A 12,180-nucleotide genomic window follows, 5' to 3' on the forward strand; every position below is an offset into this window, starting at 1 on the left:
GCAAAGGAAAAGGAGGTGGCACCGACACACTACGGCAGAGGAGGAGGCGATGATTTAGGGATTGAGGTGATCTCACCCCTTTTATATCGAGCTTATCGAGTCGAGCCGAATTCAGCTCAGACTCGACTTGATATTAATTTCGAGTCGATTTTAGCGGCTCGAGCTCGACTCAGCTATAACTGAGCTGAGCCAGACTCGAGCTACTGGTTAAGCTTGATAACCCTATCCACTAGATTTGACAAGCTTCGACCACTATCAATTTAGCAAATGGTGGTGGAGGAGAGGAAGGGAGCATCAGTGACATAGAATGTGCGACAGCAGAGAGAAGGGGTACAATAGCACCAAAAAACAAGTAAAGAGATGAGGAAGAAAATAAAAGAGGGAGAGAAAAGAAACCAAGGAAGTGCCTATCAAACAAGCAATATGTTGAATCAGACTAAATCCTAACAATATACAATGGCTAATCGATATGGACGGATCAGTCATATACACACTAATATTTAATTATTTGTAGTCGACGATTAAAATTTCCAAGTGCGATAAAAATAAAAACATCGACGAGGGGAGGCGGCGGACCGATTGGAAGGACTCGACCCACAAAATTCATCTGATCCGAAATAATGACGGAATCCCAGTGACGAATGAAACTAACATTTTATAGAATTAATCTACAAGGAAATGATGAATTGGGGAGGATGTGAGGCTCCACTGCACAAGAGGTGATAAGAGAGAGGGGAGGGGGGGGATGGGGGGATGGTTGGATACATCTCAACTTGAGCATGATGGGAAGAATTAAAGCAAGTGCGTCCATACCAGATTCAGAACAATAAGTTTCTTTTGGGGTTCATAAGGTTGGTATCGTTCTCCACCTCACCAATCCATCACGTGGTCACAAAAAGCAACGTCAAGCTCTCGTGGCGTGGCCGTGAGTCCCGATTTGGCAAGTTGGACTCATTCGCAAAGAAACTATTCCCAGTCCCGGTGGGCCCCGATGTGGAAAACTTCTCTCTCTCTCTTTCTTTTTTTTTTTTGCAGTTCAGGACCCGTGATTTTCCAATATTCCGAACATTGGGGTCCATGACGTGAAGCCCAGCATGTGATTCTTTCCTTATCGCTGGGCCCCATAGCATAGGCCCATCAATGGTAAAGGGCTCCAATTTTTCTTCAATTTTTTTATTTTTTTATTTCACACACTATACTGTATTATATTATAGGGATTTTTATGTATCGAACTATATATTTTATGATTCACACACTGTTTTTGAGAATTTTGTAACCCTACTTATCCTTCTCCCTTATAATTATCATTTAACACTCTAGGTTAATCTAGACGATACTAGAAATGAATATTTCATTATAATATATAAATATATAAATTACTCCTGTCTTCTTTATCCTCCTTTTCTTTTACCAAAGAATAAGGAGGAGGGGGACAGGGGAAGATGAGGAAAGGCGGTGGCAACAGTGACGATGATGGTGAATAAAGTAGATTGATGGATATAGAAAATGAAATAGAATGGTAGAGATATTTTAGTAATTTGGTCAATGTTAGTTAGTCAAAATAACGTCATAGTATTAATGAAAATTATAGGAGAAAATGAGTGGTCAAGTTATAAAATCATCGAAAACAATGTGTGAATAACAAAATAGGTAAAATATAGAGTGTAGTTATAAAAATTGTTATATTATATTATATATCTGTGTTTATTTTGACATTTTAGTATGGACGAAAAATATTGAATAATTATTTTACGTTAATTTATCTCTTCTTTTTTTCATGTCTAGGTGGTTTTTTTTATCAAGGTATATTTGTAAGACATCTATGATTGATTCAATTCAATACATTTATCAACTAAATACGAGTGAAATGGTTAGTAAAGCATCTAAATTATAATCAAAATGAACAAGTTATATATAGAGTTGAGAGGTGAAAAGTCTCATGAAAAAAAAAGAGTGAGTCTATTTGAAACTAGTCTGATTAAATTATAAATTTTTATGATAAAAGAGCTTTTTCTTTGAAAAAAAATCTAGTGTATTTTCCATATTTAATTGAAAAAATAGTCAAATTTAAATAGTATTAAGATAGTTAGCGCAATTAAGTGGAAAACCCCTTCCTTTCTAATAAAACTATGACATCTTCAACTTGTTTATTATAATATAGAAAAAAATGTTGATATTAATTAAGTCATATTTACATTTTATGATGAACAAAAAATATATCAAAAATATTAGTTATTGTTATAATATAAATAAATAAAAAATTTAAAAGCTTAAGCTTCCAGAGTGAGTAATTAATGAGTTATAAAAGTATCAAAATGGTGGTCATAAGTTCGTGTTATACTAGGTATGTCTATTGTTTAAAAATATAAATATCCACATGTCTAAGTTAAATCTATTTAATAGGCCTATTAAAATATTTAAACCCTTAAATAAGAAAAATAAATAAAAGAAAAGAAATATCATTTGTTTTTTTAAAAACTTAAACTTTTAAAATAATTAGTGAATTAACAATTATTAATAATATTAAAAAAAATAAAATAAAACTATGCATGATGTAGATTAGTTGGCCTATCCATAGACTTATGTGTTTAGATAATTATTCAACTCAATTAGCATAAGCTTCCATGATTAAAAATTAAAAGTTTGGTGTTGGTGACCTAAGCATGCATTGCATCCAATAACCAAAATGATAAGAGGAAAGACCTCCCATATGCAACAAATTCGAGTGGTCAACAATCTTAGAAGGGCATGATAGCTTTCACAATTAAAAAATAATATTTCAACAATTAAAATGATTAAATAAGCATCAACATGTTATTATGTATATAGTAGGTTTTGATAATATCTTATTAAGATAACAGAGTGTTGGATTGAATTTAGTATAACATAGTGGACTGGAAGTATCACATCGATTACCAACTAAACTTTTATTTTAGCATAGTCTATTCATTGGGATCTATTTAATTATACTATGGTGGTCTTGTTTGCTTATATCATGCATATGTGACACCTACACATGAGATAATCCCACAAATCCCTAGTTTGTTTGTTACCAATTGAGAATGGTTGGAATTTTTTGGATTCTAAAATTCTAGTGATTGGCACCCCCCCTCCCCCACCAAAAAAAATTTAATTTAGGTGTAAAATTAAGGCCCAATTAATTAACTATAGCTTGGTATATACGGCTCAATTGATTTCATATATATATATATATATATATATATATAGCTTATTTTGCATTTCAATTATATACTTTTATATCATGGGTCTTATGTTGGTATAGTCTTAGTGATTTGTTAATCATTTTGTTGGCCAATAAGAGTGAAATTCTTTGATTTATCATTTCTTATTCATGAATTATAGTTAAACACGAGGTTCGTCGGATCGGTCGAGAAATGACTGGGATCAGTTAGTTTTGGAGATATCAATTATTAATGTCCCCAAGCTCTTTTCGTTTCTCTTTTACTTTTTTCTTCTCACACTCTCTATTTCACTCATTTCTTTTTTTATTCTCACTTTTACTTTCTAACGGGGAGATCTAGCTCTGATTAACTCCGGTTACGCAAATTTCACCCTGGTGAACTTTAACGAACTATGGTTCATCAAATATTTATTGTTTGAAATAATCACACGATCCTTATATTGGTTATTACTCTCTTCACTATCTTTCTTAGTATCATAACATAAGATTCATATATTGATTATTATCCTCCCCATAAATAAATAAGATTCATTTGATACGATGCAATCACTCTTTGAAGCATCGAACTCTAGACATCATTATTTTTAAACTCATGTTGATTATGACGATGACCATAGGGATTTATGAGAGCGAATTCAACATTCATCAAATTCTGACTTTTGAGTAAGTTAGTACTTTTGTTTAATTTTTAAGGCTTATTATCATCATTTCTAAATTTTTATAAATATATTTTTAAATAATATTTAGAATTTTATATAATGAAACAAATTCGACCTAATCTGAGTGATCGATGTAGCCGTTTCAGCCAATATGTATCGTTTTTCTGGAAGACTAATCCGAATCCCAATTTTTCAAACCTCGGTTAAACAATCTTGTTCCGGTCAATACATATCATTTTTCCTTAAGACCGATCCTAATCTGGATTTTTCAAAATCTTGTTAAACAATCTTGTTCCGGTCAATACGTATCGTTTTTCCTACTAATCCCAATTTTTCAAACCCTGGTTAAACAATCTTTAAAAATATCTATATGGATTTAATAAAGTAAGCCTCAATTGACAAAAAATATGGGCTTTAATTGGGCCAGACCCAATTAAAGTGTTAGGATTAGCCCAAGTTTACCACCTTCTTCTCCAAGTAAAGCAAGAGGCTTCCGTAGGAGACTTCTTTTCCCCTCTTCGTCCGTTCTATTCCCACTCAAAAAGATCACCGCATTCCGAACCCATGGCTCGCTACGATCGCGCCATCACCGTCTTCTCCCCCGATGGCCACCTCTTCCAGGTCGAGTACGCCCTCGAGGCGGTCCGCAAGGGCAACGCCGCCGTTGGCGTCCGGGGCCTCGACACCCTCGTCCTCGGCGTCGAGAAGAAATCCACCCCTAAACTCCAAGACTCCAGGTCTTTTCTTCTATTGGTTAGGTTTAGGATCTATTCTTCTTCTTCTTCGTCTTGTTCTAATTCCTTCTTATCCTTCTTCAGGTCGGTCCGTAAGATCGTAAACCTCGACAACCACATCGCCCTCGCTTGCGCGGGTCTCAAAGCCGACGCCCGCGTCCTCATCAACCGGGCCCGGATCGAGTGCCAGAGCCATCGCCTCACGGTGGAGGATCCGGTCACCGTCGAGTACATCACGAGGTACATCGCCGGGCTGCAGCAGAAGTACACGCAGAGCGGTGGAGTGAGGCCGTTCGGTCTCTCGACGCTCATCGTTGGGTTTGATCCCCACACCGGCGTGCCCGCGCTCTACCAGACGGATCCCTCGGGGACCTTCTCAGCCTGGAAGGCCAATGCTACCGGGAGGAACTCGAATTCTATGAGGGAGTTCTTGGAGAAGAACTACAAGGAGACGTCGGGGAAGGAGACTGTGAAGCTGGCGATCCGCGCCTTGCTCGAAGTAAGTTGCCTTTTTTCTTCCGTCAATTACAAGACAATGTTGAATACTCTAATATTTTTAGACTTGGATTTAGATATGCGGCAGAGTATAATGTGTGTGGATTCGTAGGTTTTTTTTGGTTGACAGAAGAGCCCTGTTTCATTGAAACAAAATAAAACATCATCACCAGAACCAAAGAGGTTTCGATCTGTCAAAACCTTCCATGTTCAGCATGTCCCCCTACTACTCAAAGAAAAACTAACAATTAGGCTAAACAACCAAGGGGCTTAATTTTTTTTCTCTCATTGATTCGTAGTTTTCCACTCATTGAAATTTTTATCTGAAATGATTAATTGCTACTTACTCTTTTCTGACCCTTATGAAGATTATATGTTAGTATTTTACTCTTAGCAATTATGATTTTTTTTTTCTCTCTATGCCATATTGTATGCCCTATGCATGTATCATCTTTCTTCAACATTTGCACTTCAGTCAAAGACAAAGTTATTACCTTGTTTCTGCTCAGATTTCACATATGAATGCCGCACTACCTTTTTGAATTAGTAGCAAACAATGCCAACCTGCTTGAAACCAGGTTGGAGATCGGTTTAGTATAGCACTTATATATTTAAGTAGTTCATTTGGGGGCATGAGTTGCTTATCTTGGCCAACATGACCTATTTTGACCTTAAACTGAGCATACCATTTGTTAGATACATAGATTGGTTTCAGTCTTTCAGATAGAAAGGAGCTGATCCACTAGAAACTATGTTGCTTTTGGGTCAGGCCCAAAATGCCCTGTTATCAGAGTTCGGTCTTGGCCTAGCCAACATTAATTCTTGATCAGATTTATTGATGCCTAACACATCAATTATGATGTATAACATTCATTGGCCATAACTGGAAACTTCTATAGCGGGAGGCCATCATTGATGTTGTGTGGCACTTCCATTTGTATATCAATGTCTTCTTCAATACCTTTTGTCTACCAATTGCAATAAAAGAGGTCCTTAAATGTTCTTATGTCTATTTTCTCATTTCCCATATATTTTTAACAGAGACTCAAATATATTGTTGTGACACATTTTTATGTTGAACTGATTCGTCTAGCTTTATGAAATTTCTATTCTAACCAAAGGGAACTAAGAAGACTTCCCAGTTCCCAGTTTATCCTCCCGCTTCTGATGGACATTCCTGTTTTTCTTTAATGACAAGGCTGAGATCAGATAGTTGATGCTTGAGGTTTCTTCTCTTTTACTTGCTTTGTCAAACAAAATTTTGATGTTTACCTTAGAAATTAGCAGTTTTCATCTTAAATGTAACATGTAGTATCACATACTTAAATCAAATAGTACAGAACGTAAGCCTGTAATGGATATCAGATCATAATTCATCAGTAGCAAGTAGCAGCTAGGACTGGAAAAGTTTGCACCTACCATGAGTGCAGATGGTGATCTGGTGGTTTGTTCTACTAGTTTATAGATGTAATTATTTTTTCTAAATTTCAATTTGAACTTATTTTTTTGATACTGGAGTGAACTGTTGCTTGCAAATCAACTGTCATAGATATTTCCTGGAAAATTTTCTTCCTTTTGAACCTTTGATCTCCACTGCACCCTTTAATCCTTCTTTCGTTATTTTCCAAAACCATTTGAGCCTCCTTACATATATATATAGCAATCTTTGCCCAAATTTGTCAGAAAAGAAAGGTTCTTTAATGACTTGTTCTATGATTTTTATCTAAATTGTGCCTTTCACGGTCCATATCAATTTGATGAGCACTGGTTAACAATTTTTTAGGTCGTGGAGAGTGGGGGAAAGAACATAGAAATTGCTGTCATGACACGTGACAAGGGTCTTCAGCAACTTGATGAAGCCGAAATTGATGCCTATGTTGCCGAGATCGAGGCAGAGAAGGCTGCTGCTGAGGCTGCAAAGAAAGGCCCTGCTAGAGAAACCTGATGTCTGGATCCTGTCATAAATTCCAGGAATATTTCAATAGTAGTTTCTTGTTTGTTACCATTCCAAACTTTTGCTATTCAGATAAATACTGGGTAAATTGGTTCAACTCAGTAGATCTTTTTCTAGTAAAGGTGTCACTGACTTGAGGTTTATTTGTCACACTTAATTACGCTATTTCTCAGTCATCTCGATCAGATGTATTGTGGCTTTATCATAATTATTCTCAATTCGCCTGGTGTACTTTTCTATTGCTGTCACAAATTTTAATGATCTGATGTCCTCGTTTTGAACAATGTGAACATGAAGTCTTATACAATGAGTTGGAGGTTTTGTGAAACGTAAGCCTGACATTGGCTTGCATTGGTTTACTGGTAGACTTTGCTTCATAAGTTTTGCTCTTAAATCGTGATTCTGAGACTAAGTGAGAAGGATTAGGCTCTTGTTATGTAGTAGTTTTGCTTGGATCATTACCATCTTCTGATGCTGTCTTAAGAGTTCTTGTGCCAAGAATTAGGCTTATGCCTGCATACAGAAGACTCTCCAGAAAACTCTTCAACATTTTTCTTTTGAATGAGAAGGATCCCTGTTGCCTGTTGGAATTATATATCTGCCTCATTTTTGGATAATATTGAAGAGGGGAAAATAAATTGGTCCCCTAATAAGATTTCAACCAATTTTCTTTCCTGTATGTTAAATCAATAACTACAAACATCTAATTGGTATTCTGGGAAATTGTGGGTATTTAGCATGGCCGTGCGTGTATTCTTATTATAATGTAGAGTGTGTGAAATGAAAAATTCCCTTATTATTATTAGGGTTAATTATATCTTGATTTTAAAATATTTAACTAACTTAGTATATGGATAAAACATTTATTTTCTCTTTCAATAGTCTTTACGATAACTAATCCATTTTTAACGAGTGAAGAGGATAAAATAAGGATATTTTTATCTATTTAAATCTAAATAATTAGTCATTTTTTCTTTTAAAAAAATTCTAATAATTTTTTTTTAACGTAGCGTGATACAATTAGATAGATTATTGAGGGGTGAAAGTGAGAAACTGATAGTCGAAAGGGTGAAAAATGTAATTAACCCTTATTATTATTATTAGCTGGTGCTCGAATAAGCTCTCGATTTGTTCCCTTGCGATTCTTATATTTCACTCGCTGCACTTCTAATTCGTCGACGACCGCTTCAACCGCGCGATTTCTTGGTTCTCGAAAGGTAAAAAAATTCTAATCCTAAGCGAGCAACAAAGAAAGCTAAAAGAAAAAGTTAAAGGGAGATCGAAAATAGAGATCTTGTTGTAGATCTCCTCTTCCAGGTTTAGGGTTAGGTTTCGTTTCTTACTGTTCTTTTGTTTGATTTCATGGAAGAATTGGAATTGGCAATTGGGACTCTCTCTTGGGGATTTCAGATGCGTTGCTGAAGAAGAGGAGGAGATGAGCGCCTCGAGGTTTATAAAGTGCGTCACGGTGGGGGATGGGGCGGTCGGGAAGACTTGCATGCTTATTTCCTACACCAGCAATACTTTCCCCACGGTGAGCTTTGGTGGTTGATAAAAATTGCTCTTTTGAATGAGTTCTGGGTAGCCGGTTTCCAGTAGGGTTTAATTCTAGGAGAAAGGTCGGTTTTTTGTTGGTCGGAGGCAATGTGTGTTTGGAGAATCATTTCTTTTGGCTTTTCTGTTGTTTTTGTCGAGGATCATTTGATTCGCCATTGTTTTGATCCGAGAATGTTGGGAATGACTTCCTCAGATTAGGGCATTGCTGATCAAAAGTGGTTATTTATTGTTTACAAGGACTTTGACGTGCATTTTATTTAAAATTATATAGGGTCTCATGAACAAGCACGGTCCCTATTTTTATTGCTTTTGGGATACAATATCGTGTTAAACTGTCGTTGCTGGAAGACCATTTCATCCAAGGGCAACTTTTCTTCTAGCTTCTCGTCTGTTTTTCTGTTTTTGGATGACTGGTTAGTGATTACAGATATTTACCCACAAAATCTTTAGTTATAGGATTTTTAACATTACTTTGATGTTTCGAGAGGCAGGATTACGTACCAACGGTCTTTGACAATTTTAGCGCAAATGTGGTGGTTGATGGTAGCACTGTGAATTTAGGTTTGTGGGACACTGCAGGTACATTTCTCTCATCTTGTTATTCATTTACTACTTCTTCATATGTGTCATATTTCTTTGGCTATCAATATCACAGTTAACTGAATAAACAGGGCAGGAGGATTACAACAGATTAAGACCGCTGAGCTATCGTGGGGCTGACGTTTTTCTGTTGGCCTTCTCTCTTATCAGTAAGGCGAGCTATGAAAATGTTTCTAAGAAGGCAAGAAAATTGTTCTTTTATCCCTTGCTCTAGTTTTCTGTAATAAGTTAAGTTCATGTTTTTTCTGAGTTGCTGATTCTTATCTTTTCAGTGGATTCCTGAACTGAGGCATTATGCTCCTGGTGTGCCTATAATTCTTGTAGGGACAAAGCTTGGTATGATCTCCATTTTCATTATACAGTTATAGCTATCTTGCATTACTATTAATGTGTAAAACTGAAGTGTATATATCAGCTTGTACGCTGTTCTTTTTTGGTTACCACTGAGATCATAATCCTTGTTTAGTATGCTAATTCATTTTTAAGAAATATATGATATAGAAAAATTATGAAATTAAAAGCTCATATATGCTTGTATACATATTTCAATAACCATAACATAGAAGGCTAAAAACCTGTTGACATATAACCTGCATGTTTGTTGCAATTCCTCATTGGCCTTTAGTTACAGACGACATAGTGTCAAATATTTTAAAGATGCTCCTGCTCCCTTATGTGTACCAGCATGGAAGAGGTTGACTCAAAGAAAGCTTAGAATCCAGGAAGTAGAGTTTCAGACACTGGTAAAAGATGAGGAGTGGTACCTATATACTGGTAGAGTTCCAATACTGAAGTAGTGAGTGCTTATGAGAATATAGATTATAATCGGCATCAATGTCTCAGACTCAAATTTCCCTTCCTCCTGAGGGGTCTCCCCATGTAGCTGGCCCTGATTTGACCCCATATAAGATAGTCAAACCTATAAGAACAAAAACATTCACATTTGTGGGAGTCCTTTACTCTTTTCTTTCCGAACCTGTATGAAATGGATTAAAAATTTGATTATAGACATACTAGCAAATTGATTCTTTTCTATACTTATAGTTCTGCCATAAACTTGTTGTCTAGTTAGACTATGTTAGTATATATTCGTATATCCATAGTTGTTTATGTGTTTTGGCAGATGAATTTGAATGATGTATTGATGTGTTCATATGAACATTACATCTTAATGCTGCTCATTACCATCTATTCTAGTGTAGTAAGATCAAGATTTGAAGCATGTTACTCCTTGCAGGTTGAACTTGACACTTAAGCTCACATGCAGCATTAGTTTTTGTGTATTCTTTAGCTTTTTGTGACATCTCCTGAGATTCTTTTTTTTCTGAGCATGCTTCCAAGATACATACTATAATCAACATAAGTTATCTGGCGATACAAATAATTGATCTCCTACTTTTTAAATTTTATGTTTATATTAGTCCTGTAGCTTGATGTCCTTTATATTATAGATTTCTTTATGTTGTATGTAACTGCCAATTAGCTTGTTTGCAGATCTTCGGGATGATAAGCAATTTTTTGTTGATCACCCTGGTGCTGTTCCAATTACTACTGTTCAGGTGTTGGTCTATGGCAATTCTGCATTTTTCCCTTTTGCCGCTTTCCTATATATTATTGTTATATTCTTGTCATCAATTTTTTTTTATCATAGTTCCATGTTTGAATTTGCTAACTTATGAAGGGAGAAGAACTGAGGAAGCTAATAGGGGCTCCTGCCTACATTGAGTGCAGCTCGAAGACCCAGCAAGTATTATTGATTCTTTATCCTTGATTATATCACATTGTCATTTCCTTGTTACTGATTTATATTCTCTGTGCATTAATTTGCAGAATGTCAAGGCAGTTTTTGATGCGGCTATAAAGGTGGTGCTCCAGCCTCCCAAGCAAAAGAAGAAGAAGAGAAAGGCACAGAAGGGCTGCTCCTTTTTATGATCATAGGATAGAGAAAACAATGACCCACAAGCTACCCTGTTTTCGTACTCTCATGTCAATTAAAATTCTTGACCTTGGTGGATTATCTACTGACAAGCAGCAAGCAAGCGGTTGAAGCATCAACTGATACTTTGTTCTGTCTTTGTGGTGATCTTGTACCTGACTTTATGTAAGATAAGGTGTATCTTGTTCATTTACCTATTCACGTTGATGTGAGAGAAGTCCTTTTGTTTTTTTACCCCCCTGTTTTCCTAGATTGGACATGGTAATATTTCTCTTGTACCCTAATTTAATTACTGGAGGCTTGATTACTTTGCACAATAGCTTTCTAGAGTCATATTTAACAACTTTTTGTTGCTTATCTCCAGTCAAATTCTCTATATTTTATATTCTTCCTTCCAAGACTTGCGAGTAGTGGTCTTTAAGGTCAGCTAGTTATAAATGATAGCCTGTTGTTTTTATGCAATATTGTTTACTTTTCTATTCCAATCAAAGAGTTGTTTTGGATCACGAGTTAGTGGAATTTCTTTTCATCTTGATTGTATGTTTTTGGATCATACTGTGATAAGAAGTTTTCATGCTGATTAATTCTGAAATCAAGCAAGAGAAAGGCAAGCATACTTTTCCAGGAGTTGTATATCCATGGTTACATAGAAGAATACTCTCAAATAGATTGGAAAAGAAACAGGAGAATAAGTTGAAATCATCTCATTGAGCTAATTGTATGACTTGCTGGCCAATGCAATTATCAAAAGTTGCATCAAAGAAGATATCAACTGGATAAGATAGCATTATTCTTAGGGTCCTATGTGAACTGAAAAAAAAAAGAAATTTCTGAATTCTGGAGTACAAAGATCAGAAGAACATACCTGATACCTCTAGTCTCCAAATGTTGAAGATTCTCATTGAGCAAATCACAAATATCTTTGCTTTCTATTTGGTCATATACATTGCATTGTATGAGTGGTAGGCCCTCCACCCATAGATTCCTCTCCTTTGAGTAATGGTAACCACTGGTTCTATGCCTACCTTTGTCTCCTTTAAAAT

At 35.8% G+C, this 12,180-nt stretch overlaps 2 protein-coding genes and 1 long non-coding RNA gene across 3 annotated transcripts; 2 read left to right on the forward strand and 1 right to left on the reverse strand.

Annotated features, from left to right (window-relative positions):
• The first annotated feature begins 4,357 nt into the window (after positions 1 to 4,357).
• LOC140770037 (proteasome subunit alpha type-7-B-like) lies at positions 4,358 to 7,281 on the forward strand. Its single transcript, XM_073110995.1, has 3 exons — positions 4,358 to 4,598; positions 4,680 to 5,094; positions 6,874 to 7,281. The coding sequence occupies exons 1-3, from the start codon at positions 4,426 to 4,428 to the stop codon at positions 7,033 to 7,035; spliced, it is 750 nt and encodes a 249-aa protein (XP_072967096.1). The 5' UTR covers positions 4,358 to 4,425; the 3' UTR covers positions 7,036 to 7,281.
• Positions 7,282 to 8,150: 869 nt separating this feature from the next.
• On the forward strand, positions 8,151 to 11,454 carry LOC140770038 (rac-like GTP-binding protein 5). The gene is made up of 8 exons (XM_073110996.1): positions 8,151 to 8,261; positions 8,414 to 8,578; positions 9,093 to 9,180; positions 9,273 to 9,382; positions 9,474 to 9,537; positions 10,696 to 10,760; positions 10,883 to 10,948; positions 11,032 to 11,454. Exons 2-8 carry the CDS (start codon positions 8,480 to 8,482, stop codon positions 11,131 to 11,133), a joined length of 594 nt encoding a protein of 197 aa, XP_072967097.1. The 5' UTR covers positions 8,151 to 8,261; positions 8,414 to 8,479; the 3' UTR covers positions 11,134 to 11,454.
• Positions 9,743 to 12,148, reverse strand: LOC140770040 (uncharacterized). The gene is made up of 2 exons (XR_012105990.1): positions 12,003 to 12,148; positions 9,743 to 10,177 (listed from the first exon to the last, which is right to left on the reverse strand). It is a non-coding gene; the product is annotated as an uncharacterized lncRNA (long non-coding RNA).
• Positions 12,149 to 12,180: the final 32 nt, after the last annotated feature.

Source organism: Typha angustifolia, chromosome 11, assembly GCF_048772165.1.
Source record: "Typha angustifolia cultivar Huaian chromosome 11, ASM4877216v1, whole genome shotgun sequence".
Lineage (NCBI taxonomy): Eukaryota > Viridiplantae > Streptophyta > Magnoliopsida > Poales > Typhaceae > Typha > Typha angustifolia.

Bases quoted from the DNA above. Each gene is read 5' to 3' on its own strand.
- LOC140770037 (XM_073110995.1), top strand. From the start codon at position 4,426: ATGGCTCGCTACGATCGCGCCATCACCGTCTTCTCCCCCGATGGCCAC. The intron at 4,599-4,679 runs GTCTTTTCTTCT...ATCCTTCTTCAG, and splicing joins CCTAAACTCCAAGACTCCAG to GTCGGTCCGTAAGATCGTAA. The intron at 5,095-6,873 runs GTAAGTTGCCTT...ACAATTTTTTAG, and splicing joins CGATCCGCGCCTTGCTCGAA to GTCGTGGAGAGTGGGGGAAA.
- LOC140770038 (XM_073110996.1), top strand. From the start codon at position 8,480: ATGAGCGCCTCGAGGTTTATAAAGTGCGTCACGGTGGGGGATGGGGCG. The intron at 9,538-10,695 runs GTATGATCTCCA...GCTTGTTTGCAG, and splicing joins TCTTGTAGGGACAAAGCTTG to ATCTTCGGGATGATAAGCAA. The intron at 10,949-11,031 runs GTATTATTGATT...ATTAATTTGCAG, and splicing joins GCAGCTCGAAGACCCAGCAA to AATGTCAAGGCAGTTTTTGA.